Raw genomic sequence first — 14,966 nt, 5'->3', positions numbered from 1 at the left:
AGAGTACAGAAATATGGAGAAATAAGACTTATCTGAATGGTATTATAAGACTTAATACATTTGCAGTATAATAGTTAACTAGTGAAGGTTCTCTACTAAGGTTGAAATAGCTTCCAGTAACTTAACTTGATCCTAAATAAATTGGTAACACTTTTAGCACAGCCTGCTAGTAGATAAACTGTGGCTAGGCTTGCTAGGGATAAAACTTCAATCACAGTGCCTGTATCCGTGGAGTGCAGCTTTGCACAGTGCTGCACACAGCACAGCTTAGTGCAATATAGCTGAGCTAAGAATTAAAAAAAACAGTGAAAGAACAGCTTTTAAACAGCTTTTGGCTCCAGCCAGTAATGCTACCTCTCCAGAAAGAGCAGCCGCTTATTCTCTCTCACTGAAGAGAAACTACTGTCTTTCAGACTGCTCACAGGCTAATTAACACTTTGCTGTACCTGCTGCTGAGTTATAAGTAATAGAAATGGAGCACAAGGATATAATACTGTAATTAATGAATGCAATTGGGTGACTTTTCAGCACAACACTTCAATTACCAGCAAAGCAAATGAGATACGTGATCAAATCGTGTCTAAATGCTACTAAAACAGCAGTAACAGTTAAAATGGAGGGAAAGCAGCAGATGTAACACATTGAAACAACACAGAAAAAGCACAATACTTCACTTTCAGCAAGGAAAACAAAATAAAATAAGCAAAACTTGCTTAAATTGTATTTATTTATTTTCATTAATTGATTGCATTTGTTGACCAGGAGAGTTTGACTAGGCACAGAGTCCCCTTTTCAGAGGAGGCATGGAGAGAAAAGCTCCAAATGATACACATTAGATAAAGATTTATACATGGTGTAGGAAAAAATGGCATTTTACAAGTGTATACATAGTCTAATGAATAAAGGCATTTGGTAAAATGTATACTTTGTATTGAAAAGCCAATCAACAGTATTCTGAAAAGTCTGCATAGTAATGGATTCATTGCAGAGAGTAAAATAAGGCTCAGAAATAGATTTTTGGATCAATGGTTTGTCAGCTGGCTCACAGATAGGATGCGGATAGTCAAAATAGGAGAAGTTACCTTAACAAAGAGAGCAGTCATCTCCTGTTTGGCATTTACTTCTCTGAAGTAAAGGCCAATACCAAAGGGCTCTGGCTGACTACGTTTGCAGATGACTGCAAGCTAGGAGCAGTCATTGAATCACCAAATGACAAAGCCATCCTGCAGGAAGGTTTTTCTGAAATAAATAACTAGTGCCAAAATCATGGACTGAAACTAAATGTAAAAAAATAAATTACTGCATCCTTTGGGAAGTTATCTACCTCAGTGAATGACCACATTGACAATATGCCCCTAAGAGCTGACCCAGTTGTTCAAGATTTGGGAACTTATGTAGATAATGACCTAACCTTTGAACACTGCATATCTATTGCTGTAAGAAAGTCCTTCTATATTGCACATCTTATAAACAAATCGATTGTGCCTAGATCTAGGGATGTCATTGTCCTGTTTCACTCAGCCCTCATGAGGCCAGTCACTGAATATAATACCCCCTTTGGCATTTATTTCTCCAGTCACATGCAACAACTGGAATGCCCACAGAGATACCTTCCTAAAAGGATACAAGGCCTTAACAACATCTTCCGAATGGACCATCTCAAAGCACTGTCACTAGGGTTACCATATGTCCAGGTTTCCCTGGACACGTCCTCTTTTTTGGGCTCCTGTCCAGGCAGTTTTTGAAAATTCTGCGATTTGTCGCAGAATTTTCAAAACCAGACCTCCCTATTTCCTCTTTCCTCTGCTTTGTTTTTTTTTTTTTTTTTTGATTGGCTCGTATACCGGTATATGAGCCAATCAAAAAACGGAGCTCTGTTCAATGCGGAACTGTTTGATGTTCCGCATTGAACAGAAGAGGGTCCACTGTGCGAGTTTTTGATTGGCTCATATACTGGTATACAAGCCAATCAAAAAACAGAGCTCTGTTCAATGCGGAACTGCTTGATGTTCCGCAATGAACAGAAGAGGGTCTGCTGTGTGAGTTTTTGATTGGGTCGTATACTGGTATACGAGCCAGTCAAAAAACGGTGCTCTGTTCAATGCGGAACTGATTGATGTTTCGCAATGAACAGAAGAGGGTTCGCTGTGTGCGTTTTTGATTGGCTTGTATACCGGCATATGGGCCAATCAAAAATCGCCAAAGACAGAGCTACTTGACTTTAATGCAATATTCCACATTAAAGACTAAAGACTGCTCTTCACCTAGTGTGAAGAATCTGGCAACCCTAACTTGTCTTTAATGTGGAACTGCGATGTTCCGCATTAAAGACTAAAGAAAGAGGATGAAAAAATATGTGCTGGTATAATACCAGCACATATTTTTTCATCCTTTTTTTCATATAACCAAATATGGTAACCCTACCTGTCACCATACTTGGTATCCTACAAACTGCTAAGAGGTGACCTGTGCCTGGTACACAAGACATCCACTGACTCATTGCTGATGGATTTACTGCAGATCAGCAAGTCAAATGGCATTAAAAATACTAATTCTATGGAAGGGATCTAAACCTCTTCTGCAACATCAACAGAACAGCTTGGAGGGATGGATATATTATCCAAAGGATTCTGCTGCTGTGAACCAGACTCCCCATACATACAAAATAAAGTTCACCCCTGTCTGTATTAAGCACATCTTAGACCTATGAATGGGAAACAGAAAATTAACCCCAGGACTGCCCCTTGTACTACAGACAGAGGCAGTTCCTTAAATGCTTTATCCCATGCATGGTCCCCACAAATTATCTATTTATCTCAGTTATTCTCATTGTAGGTAATATATAATTATCGACCATGGGATAGTTAAGGCCAATCTATAAGCTAATTGGATAGATTATTTCAAGTGCTTAAAAGAAAACAGGTTTTGATTAAAATGGCCCACAAGGGCAGTTAGACTAATACTTACCCATGAAGCTATGAACCTATTATTGTTTTGAGAAAAGGAAGATGATGAGCATAATTCAATATACAGACATAAACTTCAGTGGACCTGTAGCATTGTGTACTTCCGTTAGCAGTTTCATAACAAAGACATCAAATAGACATAAAGTTGCAGAAAAGCAGCATTGTTTTATGCTTTTTTATGTTAGTCACCAGCTGGACTAAAGACTAACAGAAGAGGGAGAAGGAGGAGATGGAGGGAGATGATTCTATAGGTGAACGTGAGAAGGATGAAGTGAGTTGGAAAGTGAAGCGGTTTAGTCAGTTATGGTGAGTGGATGAGACTATAGAAGAAGGGGTGTGAAAACAAGATAAGAGAGAAGTAGATGAAAGGTAGGAAGAAGTGTAGAATTATGGTTTAGTTTAGGGGGTACTTATCCAGAGTTAATACAGGGGCAGAGCCGGAGATTCTACAGCTATGAATTTAGCCTCTGTTTAAAATGTTTGAGATGTACTGTATTTATAAAGAGAGGTATATTTTTTCATACTTTGGTGACATACTTTGCGAATAGTCTGTCACCAGCTAAATTGTTGGATTTACTGGCATGGAGGAGGAGCATTTGCTTTGAGCAAAGGAGTCTATTTGGTTTGTATGGCTGGATTAATGTTTACAGAGCTAGACAATTTGTAGATTTAAAGATGAGGTTATGTCATGAGATGTAAGTAAGATAGCAAGTGGGGAAGTTTGAGCCAGTTTAGCTCATTGAGTGCTGGGCAGTGGTGGGATTTTTGTGGGTGATTTACTGCAAATTTTGCTACTTTATGATAGCATTGTTTAAGCTTTGGGAGCTGAGAGATTTGTGAGTTGATGCAAACAGAGTCTGAGTAGAGAGGTGATGAGAGTAGAGGATAGAGACTAAATGTTTCCTGGTGTGGTCAGTGAGGACATTTTGACTGTATAGGGAACCCAGTTTTCTGGTGTGTTTTCTTTACTCTATGATGAATGCTGTAGTCAAATTTTAAGCTATTGTCAATGTAGATGCCAAGCAGCTTAGTATGTGGGACAATTTAAATTTTATTATTTGCTGAGGATTTCTGGGCTAAGGGGTATTTTAAGATAAAGAGAATATGCTTGCTTTTTTGGGGGGGGGGGGTGTTAATAAAAAGTTGTGAGTCTGTTAACCAGTTTAAATGGATGAGAATGATTCTTGAGGGATTTGCCACAAGTTGTTATGGTCTAGGGTGTTACATTTGAAGGTGGAGTCATTGGCATACTGAATTATTGTGGCTGACTTGGAAACTTCTGGGAGTTTATTAACGAAGATGTTGAAAAGAATGAGAAGAAGATTTGAGCCACGGCAAACGCCTGTGAAAACTGGGAGGAAAGGGGAAGAGTCTGTGCGCCATTTTACATCCTGTGATCCATTAGCAAAATAAACTATGCAGTAGAGCTTTCATCAAATCATAGAGTTGAGAATATTTGTAAGAGGATGGGGTATGAGACTATTTCAAAGGCTTTCAAAAGGTCTATGAAAAGGACAGATACTAGCCTTCCTTCATTACCAAAGCAAAACAGTAGTACTAATCCAAAACTGATTCCTGAGAAGCAGGTTACAGTTACAGGCTCGCCAGCAATCTGTAGTCTTGTCCCAGATGTTTTTGATGTCACTTACTATTTAAGTACAGCTAGACTCATGAGATTCACAAGAAAATTAACCCAGAATCAGTAGTATGTGTCAAATGTGGAACATTTTAGGAAGTTTAAGAATTAAGGAAGCATTGCAGTGTTATTATCAAGAAATGGTGTACAGCACATTCCAAGTAATTCACATATGCTTCCCAAGTAAGACAGTATTCAGTTCATTATGTCTAGTTTGCAAAGCTCTTATCCCATGATGAACAAGTGAAGTATATATACTACTCAGGCAAGAAATTAGCTTATGGTTAACAAGGTCTGATGACTAATTAAGTTCCTTAGGATTTGCTAACATGTGGCTGGGAAGGGAATCCAGTTCTAAAGCATCCATGAGCACAACAGTGTATTGTAACTTATTTAATTATGAAATAAACATTTGCAAGTTCTTAAAATAATTCTTTGTACATTTATCCAAGAAATTGCTAAGCTCTGTGAAGAGAACCTGCGGCGATCTTTGTTATATGGAGGTCGAAGAAACCCCCCTTCCCAACTGGAAATGGAAGCTATTCTGGTAATGCCATTTTTTTCATGTTCTATGTTGTTAAGTCTTTCAAATTTTTATTAGATTTATATCATGACCTCTTACAACAAAACACCTACACAGAAAATATCAAGGCAAGGAAATAATGTAAATTAATGTGTGTTAGATTTAACATATTAATATCACTAGAAGTGGAACAGTAAGAAGGAAAGTGGGACCAAAAATCAAAGTGCACTCTCTTAAAGCTGCTCATGCTGTGACGATTATTTCCATATACTGTGCAGATTCCCACCTTAATGATGGCATGATAAGAAGAGGCAAGATTGAAGACTGATAGTATGAGTTGTTACGTAGTAATAGGGCTGCCAGCACATGGTAAAAGTTTTGGCTGCAAAGAGGGACCATATTTTTTAAAAGACTTTTAGAGCAGGTTACTCCTTTATTTTACTCATAATTGTAAGATTCCACATTTCCCCTTTGTTTTCAGGGCCTGACTATATGAAAACTATTAGATGATAGATGAATGAAGGGAGTGTGTATGTCTGTAACGATTTATTCCTATTTAAATTTGCAACTGCAAGTAATACCTTCTGTTTCTGCTGTTTGATGTTAGGGCTGATAGCCTGAGGTTAAACTCTTGGCTGCAGAGAGGGGCTGTCTTTTTAGAGCTGTTTACTGCTTTATTTTACTCACAGTTGCAAGATTTTTATCTCTTTGGATTGGTTTCAGGATTTTCCTGTAGGAAAAAGACTGTGTGTGTGTGTGTGCGTGTGTGTGTGTGTTTGTGTGGAGGAGGGGGGTTATATGTTTGTAAAGGTTATCCTTTTTTTAAACTTGCAGCTCCGATTTATATAATTTATTTCCGCTGCTTGGTAGTGTGCTGCAGAAGGGTACTGTCTTTTTTAAAAGGTTTGTAGAGCAGGTTACTTCTTTATTTTGTGCACAATTGTAAGATTTCACCTGTCCTCTTTGATTCTGGGGCTTTCTGCAAGGAAAAGACTAGCTTAGTGAATGAGGGGTAAGACTATAAAGTGTTTCTCCCTATTTAAACTTGCAATTGTGAATAAAAAGGTAATGCCTCTTCTTTCTGCTGCTTGGTAGCAGATTTGAGTACAGAAAGGGACTGTGTATCTTCTTTTGTTTGGAATTAGACTTGTCCAAACAAGAGAAGATTGAGACCCAGTTTAACAAAAGTACACTTTCATGAAATTCACTTTACCGAGCTACAGTACAGTGGGGAAAAGGAAGTATACCTATTCCCCACTGGAGTGCTATCTCAGAGTTAGTATATATAAGTAGTGGGGGTGTGGGGGGAGCAAGCCCCCCTGTAAAATGTGTTTTTGTTTGCTGGACCAGACCCTTGCTACTTATATATACTAAGTGCAGGAATGCAGTCCAAGATCAATAAAGTGAGTTTCGGTTAAGTGCACTTTCGCTAAACTGGGTCTCGATCTTCTCTTGTATGAACAAGTATAATTTTGAAAAAGAGAAGTAGACCCATCAAAAAAAATTCATCCCTGTCTTGGTGCCTATGTCTCTGATGGACAGATGCAGTCAGTAAATCATGCTGTAACCAGCATAAACCCCCATATGAATGTCGAAAAATATATAACCTGTGGAATACACTTGGCTTGCATGACTAGGCTTATAAAGGTCCTAATGGTTGTTAGCCTAGTATACACCTATGAACCTATGAGCTGTACTATATCCCAGTTCCTATACAATTACCCAGTGTGTAGAACTTATCCTAAACCTCCAGAATGAACAAAGCAAATCAAATAGAATATAAAAGCTCAAAAACGTATTAAAACATAGAATAGCTAAAATCTTCAAGACAATAAGGTTTATTAAACAGATAAATACTAAAACAGATAAGCGCTTTTGGAACCTCCTTCTTCAGATCCTGAAAACATTCTGCAGTGATTGGTTCTTTATACTTGGGCTTGTCCAATCAAATCTTTTTCTTTAGCTGACACCTCTTCAGGGCCGGTTTAAGGGGAAAAACAGCATTAAGACCTGGTTCAACGTCCGCTCTTAAGTCAACAATCCATAATAGCTCTTTACATTCAGTGTTATTTAGAAGATCACCTTTCCTTGATCCTTCTATAACACATTCCAAAATCATATAAGAAAATGTATGCCCTGAAAACCGCATGATATGTTGAGATAATGCATTTGTAGTTGACCTATGTTTAATTTCATTCATGTGCTTAAGAATCCTAGTTTTAAATGGACAGTTGGTTTTGCCAATATAAAAACGTTGACAGCATTCACAAATGGCAACATAGACTACATTTTTTGTAGTACAATCAGCATATGTATTCAGTAGAAATTCTTTCTGTGTTATGGGGTGTATAAATCTTTTGGTGGTATTAATACGTGGACAAGCTTTACATTTATCCCATCTGTATGGGCCTTTCTTCATGGTAAGAGGTTTCTTTCCTATATGTCTTTCACTACATAAGTCTCTTTAAATTAGGTTTATTCTTAAAGGAAAATTTGGGTACTTCCCCACTATATTCTTCAGAGATGTATCCGCTATCAAGACCTTCCAATTATCTTTTATTATTTTACATATCCGTTGGACATATTGCATGTAGGTGATAGCATATCTCATACTTCCCATATCACCCCTCTTTGCATCTAACATATAACCTTGATCTCAATGGGAATAAGGTTTTCTTCTAGCTGGACTAATTGAGTCCACTTCTTTTTACCTTTTTCTGTTTCTGTGATCTTATAATCTCTTTGATATATAATCACTCTTTTACTTGTCCTGTCTCAACTTCCTGATCTTCTCTCTTAGTCATTAATCTTGAACCCCTCAAAAACTGGTTCTTAATAACCTGTGGAAAAACATAGCTTGGATGCATACTGTTGCGATGCAACAGGTGGTTGTGCCATCATGACTTACAATACATCGTCATGTCCATAACATCTATTTCATCCTTAAAGATGGTCACATCAAGAAAATCAATTCTCCATGGGTTTGAATAAACTTCAAACTCCAGGAAGCTAGTGGTAGATCTCAAATATTCCACAAACAGATTCATGTGCACAATATCTTCTCTCCAAACAAAGAAAATGTCATCCACAAAATGTTTATAAAATAATGAGATGTTCACTCCATCTATTCAGATCTTTAAACACAAAATCTTTCTCCCATTATGCCAATACTAAATTACAGTATGAATTAGCACATGGGGTGCCCATGACAATACCCCATTTCTGTAGATAATACTCATTATTATATGTCAGTACATTATTTTCCAAAATAATATTCAACAACATGCACATTTGTACTATCTGTTGCCTGTCATAAGAAGCAACTGATGCCAAAAATCTTCGTACATTTTCTATCCCATAATCATTGGGGATAACTATAAGCAGGCTTTGAACATCCATAGTAACCATCAATGCTGTTCCCACATCATACACATTCTTATTAAGTGTAGATAAACTTAAAAGAAAAATTCTGTATCTTTCAGCACAGTATTGATTCTAACTAGTCCTCTTTTCAACTACTGCTCAATAAAAATCGAAATGGGCTTCATAACCCACCCATTCCTTGAGACTATTGGACACATGGGTGGGTTACCTGAATCTTTATGAATTTTTGGTAGACCTTGAGTGGCAGGAATAATGAGAGAATGAACAGTACAATAATTTAAAAGATCCCGGCTAATTACCCTGGTCAACATAAGATCTTGTAGTTCGATATTCACATTCCTGATAATCTTGTCTAACTCAAAACTCTGTATTCGTTGATATGTAGCCACATCTTTCAGGAGCTCACTCATTCTAGCAACATACCATGCTTTATCTAATACCACCAAGGCTCCTCCTTTATCAGCTGGTCTAAATATTAAGGAATCATTATTCATTAATTCTTTCAAAGCTTGATGCTCATCATGACATAAATTATAAAAGCATTGTCCTTTGCCAGTGCCTCTGTTGTTCCTTACTATAGTTACTTCATCTTTACACACTTTAACAAAGGTCTCTGTAACCGGATGTACAGGTGGAATCATGAGGCTAGGTGTTTCTGAAAAGTGGTGCAACTGGCTCAGCTTGTGCTTTATTGTCATCTTTAAACAAGTTTTTTAATGTCAAATTCCTTGCAAAGCATTTTAAATCAATAATAAATTCACTTAGTCTTGTTTTTAGTCTAGAGATAAAGGTTAAGCCTTTATTAAGGAGCATCGGCTGAAGAAAAAGATTTGATTGGGCAAGCCCCTGTATAAAGAACCAATCATTGCAGAATGTTTTCAAGATCTGAAGAAGGAAGTTCCAAAAGCGCTTATCCGTTTTAATATTTATCTGTTTAATAAACCTTGTTGTCTTGTGGATTTTAGCTAAACTTCCAGAATGCAGAACTACTCATCACCTTCCTTAATTTGAATAAGAAAAAAAGTATATGCATTGTTGTGCTCAGGGTACCCCAGGTAATAATATTACCATTCTGAAAGCTATACCCTCCTGGATATCTAATACCATTTAAAGTGAAAAAAAAACATCATTATAGGTGAGATCAATTTACTCTGGCATAACCTAACCACTAATTGTCCAGCCTCCAATATAAACTCATTTGGATTCACTCAGGTCACTAGATACAGCAAAACATATGATAAAGGCACCATTCTTGTATAATGGTTTCTGACCCAATAAGTATATGACTGCTGGTACAATTCCCAGTTCTCTCCATGACTATCTCTCAGCATATGCCCTTAGAAGTATAACCCACTTGGCCAAGTCTTATCAGTATAAAACTACATCCACTCTATCAAAAGACCGTCAACAGACTTTTCTCAACATTTTAAGAGCCATCATCTGAATTATGCTAAAAACCCTCCTTTTAAATGCAGCACATTATTCCTAAACACTCTAAATAGCTTTGCTTCTCCCTGCAGTAGAAGAATAAAAACAAAGCACTCCCCTTGGCTTTCCGGACAAACCAGAACATTAGGCATAGTAAAGATAAAGCATGGAAAGATCGACAAAACAACGAATAACCTTCAAACCTTTAGGAAACTCTGTAACCAGGTAAAAAAACAACACATGTTAAACTTGACAAGAAACTATTCTATACATGCATCCACTCCAACTACAAATTTAATCAAAAAAAAGTCTGGTCTTCAGTTAATTCCCTACTGAACCTAGACCATCCCCTGATAGTACCCCACTGCAAACTGCAACAGCTTTCAATACTTACATAATTGAAAGCATTACCTCCTTAACCAAAAGCAAACCTCCCCCTAACAACCCCTTGCTAGAAATACCAGTAAATAGCATAACACTTCATAATGCCCCCCTACTTCCAGTTTGAATCCTAGCTACCAACACTACTCCCCCATCCTTTTTGTTAACTCCAGAACCTACCAAAAACTACTTAAAAACTAAAACAATGCTCTATCTCTGCCAGCAATCTGCCACCAGTATACCTGAAGCTAGGTGAGGAAGCCATAACATACCTGATAAGTATCCTAAGCAATAGAGCTACACAAAGAACATGTTCCCTAAATCTGGACATTTCTGCCCCATTGCAATAGTGTCCCCTCTTTCTAAACACTTAGAAAAATGTATCCTTTAAAAACTGCTCCAATATCTCCTTCAAAACCAACTCCTTAATTTCACTCAGCATGGCTTTTGACCCATACACAGACACAGTAAATAAAGCAAGATACTCAGGCAAACATGACTCCTCTTCATTCCTTGACTTTTCAGAACAGTCTCTCACTCTAAACTCCTACTGCAACTATCCAGTCTTGGACTAATATCTACCTGTCTAATATACAACATGTAAAATGGCAAAGCTCTGTCTCTCTCTATATCTACCCAATCTTACAGACGTCCCACAAGGTTCCATTCTTGGCCCCCTCCTTTTCAATATTTTCATCAATAACCTGTACACTGCCTCTGTCAAGCCTCACTAATCCAATACGCTGACACCTCAGTGCTTGGCATCTAATAACCTGTCACATCTTCAACAAATAATGCAAGATGCATTCTCCTCCATTGAGACTTGACTCATTAATGCCAACCTTCTCTTAAACCATAATAAAACCAAACTATTCCTATTAATAATAACCAATTTAAAATCGTTCTCTAAATTACACAGAAATTGAAGTTGTTTCTCATATAAAGTTACTAGGCATGATAACATATGACAAACTTATATTCAATCTAAAGATTTACAATAATATTTAAAAAACACCAAAAATTAGGGATGCTTTGCAGACAAAAACACTTCCTAAATATAGCTACTGGAGCCATCCTTGCTGGCAATATACCCCTACTACCCTCTCTGCTTCATGTATCCCCAGTTCTCATTAACTTACAAACTTTCCTAAATGCAAAAGTTTGAAATATGCGATAACAAAATTGTCAAATTTACAATAAACGCCTCCCCGCCCACCTTCCATACCACTACTTACTACCTAAAATTCTAAAGTGGCTTGAACTTCCTAATCACCTAACTTATGTACAACTACTTACAGTACAAAAAATTGCATACATGCCATTTATACATAAGCCACCCTCCATCTAGAGGATAGTGCACCACAAAGTTGATGCCCAAAGCAGTTGGTCGATTTAACTCTTCTCTCAAAAGATACCATCTAGTATGTGCTACTACCGACAAACTTGATTCTTGGGTGAGCTTTCAGGTGGAAGCACCCAGCATGCTTTTGGGAGGTGGGATGAACCCCACTAAGACATAGGGAGGAAATGTAAACTCCACATAGGCATTGTGCAGCATGTCAGGATTGAATCCTGTACCTTGTGCATGAGGGGCAAAGACCTTAACGATTGTGCCAACTAACTATATAATGGCAAAGTAACTGTAAATTCTGATATTACTTAACCCCTGATAGTGGGCTTAAAGATCTCTCACAGAAGGTGCACCGTATATGCACCAACACTTTTTTCGACATGAGTGGATGAAGGCCTAAAGTTGCAGTCTGTAAGGCAGAGTATATTATTTTTTTCTTTTAGTCTTAGAAGAGTTTTAAAAATATTGGTATAATGGTTAAGGTATTAGCCTCAATGATACAAGGTTCAAGGTGTGACTCAAGAAATGTCATATCACAAGACCACAGCAAGTAATATAAAATCCCGTATTTGCTGTCAGCTGACCTTGCATTAGAATAAAACACCTTTGTTAAAACTTCGAAAACATATCCCACATGCCTGCCATTCATGACATAATTGATCTACAAGCACAAAGTGCAAGAATAAGATTACTCTGCATGATGTTTCATCCCATGGTTGTAGCTACAAAGCAGTGCAATCTCTACATCTTCCAATTTCAGAGCCTTTTCACACCAGTGAATGTGGCTAGCATCACATCTGCGTTTTCAAGATGCATGAACTCCTGCAATTCCTAAAGGTATGACAAGTGACAAGGTAAACAAGGAGAAACAAAAGGGAAGAATGCTAGCAACTGGCCCGTGTGCAATCAGATGGCTAAGTCCACTAAATTACCAAAACAGATTGAACTAGAGCTAATGTAGAAGTGACTAGCTGCCTAAGTGTGAACACCAAAGCAGTCCTTAAAACAGTCTACAGTAAATCAGATTTTACAGTTAAATAAGCTAGGCAATTGATTAAAATGCCACTGAAGCTGAAAAATGAAAAATGCTAAATGATGACCACAAAACAGAACAATAATAAAAATGGCATCCAGATGATGCAGAAAATACCAAACACATCAAAAATCAGTCAGACTTCTAGAAATAGAATCCAGACAGGCTGATGCAAGAACAAAAGATGATGGGAGAAAGCAATGTTAAAAATAATGTAAAATGCTATTAATAAGACTACAGTAGCAGAAACTAGGAGACAATGTCCATTTATTTAAAGACAATAAACAGCAGTAACATGCCTAAAGAACCCAAATTAGTCAGGAGCCACATTCAAATAACCAGACAATGACCAGAATCTCTCCCCATCAAATTTTGCAAGTTCAGTCCATCAGTGTTTCTTATGCTTGTACGCAGTAGGTAAAGTGATTTGCTCATCAAAATAAATGTACCTTGCTACCACAGTTTGTGCTGTATGCGTTGAACAGCATTTTTGCTTCATCAGCAATCATTTTCAGCTGCTTCTTTTTTATGATCAGTTTTGAAAAATACCACTTTCCCCATAATATTGTCACTGAAGCTAACCAGCAAACTTTAACCTCAATGCCGTTAATTTAGGGAAAGTGTGCAGTGCATCCATAGACTTTAATGGGTGCATTATCTGAAATGTGCTAAGATACGTTCATTAAAGTCTATGTATGCACGTCACATCATTCCTCAGTTGACATCACTGAGGGATACACTAAATTTATTTGGGATTTAGTTTAATGAAAAAGTTTACAAGGCTTTTTTATTAAAAATAGCTCAAATAAATAAGAACTGAAAGTAATGTTAAGTGCATTGTGGCAGTTAACTCATTAAATGCTGCAATATACTTAGGAATATGAACAAATCAGCACATGTCCAAACCAACGCAATCTTGCCTCCCTGGCTTTGTCTCCAAACCATCCAATCTGAGCTGACCCTCTAATATACTCATTTCTAAGCATACCTCTCAACCTTTTAGAGCAAGAAATCTGGACAAAGCCATTTATAAAAGTGGGAAAAAGCCCAAAAATAGGGACAATTTTTAAATATTGCTCTTACAAACGTAGAAAGTTGATAGAATAACAAGTTTTGCAGTAGCATGAATTTTTGAAGCATATGAAATTTGAAACTCAAATGTCTGTCATTATTTTCTAACTTCACTTTGCAATGATTTGCCACTAATTTGCCAGAAAACCACAATTTTATGAAAAACAGACCAAAAATATGAGGAAAAAGCTGGACATTCTGCAGAACTCTGTATAGTTGAGAGGTATGTTTCTAATCCCGTCCATCCTCATCACACCCAATGCAAATCTTAACATCTTTAACTCTGCCACCTCCAGCTCTGACTCCTGTGTTTTCGTCAGTGTCACTGTCTGCAATCCATATAACATAGCTGATCTCACTACCATCTTGTAGACCTTCACTTTCATTCTTACTGGTATTCATCTATCACAATGACTCCTGACACTTTTCTCCACACACTTCATCCTGCCTGAGCTCTCTTCTTCACCTCTCTTTCACAGTCACCATTACTCTGAACTGTTGATCCCAAGTATTTAAACTCACTATACTCCCTGCATCTTCACCATTCCTCTGTCCTCCCTCTCATTCACACACATATATTCTGTCTTAGTTCTGCTGGCCTTCATTCCTATCCTCTCTAGAGCATATCTCCTCCTCTCCAGGGGCTCCTCTACCTGTTCCCTACTCTCACTACAAATCACAATGTCATCCACAAACATCATAGTCCACGGGGACTCCTGTCTGATCTCATCTGTCAACCTGTCCATCACCATTGCAAATAAGAAAGGGCTCAGAGCTGATCCTTGATGTAATCCCACCTCCACCTTGAACACATCCATCACTCCTACCACAGACCTCAACACTGTCACACTGCTCTCATACATATCATGTACCACTCTTACATACTTCTCTGCCACTCCCTACTTCCTCAGACAATACCACAACTCCTCTCTAAGCAGCTTATCATATACTTTCTCTAAGTCCACAAAGACACAATGCAACTTCTTATGACCTTCTCTATACTTCTCCATCAACACCCTCAAAGAAAACATTGCATCTGTAGTGCTCTTTCCTGGCATGAAACCATACTGCTGCTCACCAATCATCACCTCCCTTCTTAACCTAGCTTCCACTACTCTTTCTCATAACTTCATGCTGTGGCTGATCAGTTTTATCCCTCTGTAGTTAATACAGCTCTGCACATCACCCTTATT

At 37.7% G+C, this 14,966-nt stretch overlaps 1 protein-coding gene across 3 annotated transcripts in view; it reads left to right on the top strand.

Annotated features, from left to right (window-relative positions):
• The window catches only part of MYO15B (myosin XVB), a 1,190,858-nt gene that overhangs the window by 1,022,781 nt on the left and 153,111 nt on the right, over positions 1-14,966 (top strand). For all 3 annotated transcript variants that reach the window (XM_044084949.1, XM_044084950.1, XM_044084948.1), the window contains one exon: positions 5,055-5,149. In XM_044084949.1, the coding sequence (XP_043940884.1) occupies positions 5,055-5,149 (95 nt within the window). The remainder of the gene's footprint in view (positions 1-5,054; positions 5,150-14,966) is intronic.

The sequence above is a fragment of the Protopterus annectens genome, chromosome 10.part0 (genome assembly GCF_019279795.1).
Source record: "Protopterus annectens isolate FY-2018-M chromosome 10.part0, PAN1.0, whole genome shotgun sequence".
Lineage (NCBI taxonomy): Eukaryota > Metazoa > Chordata > Ceratodontiformes > Protopteridae > Protopterus > Protopterus annectens.
The sequence above is the reverse complement of the archived record's forward strand: the minus strand, read 5'-3'. Positions and strand labels throughout refer to the sequence as shown.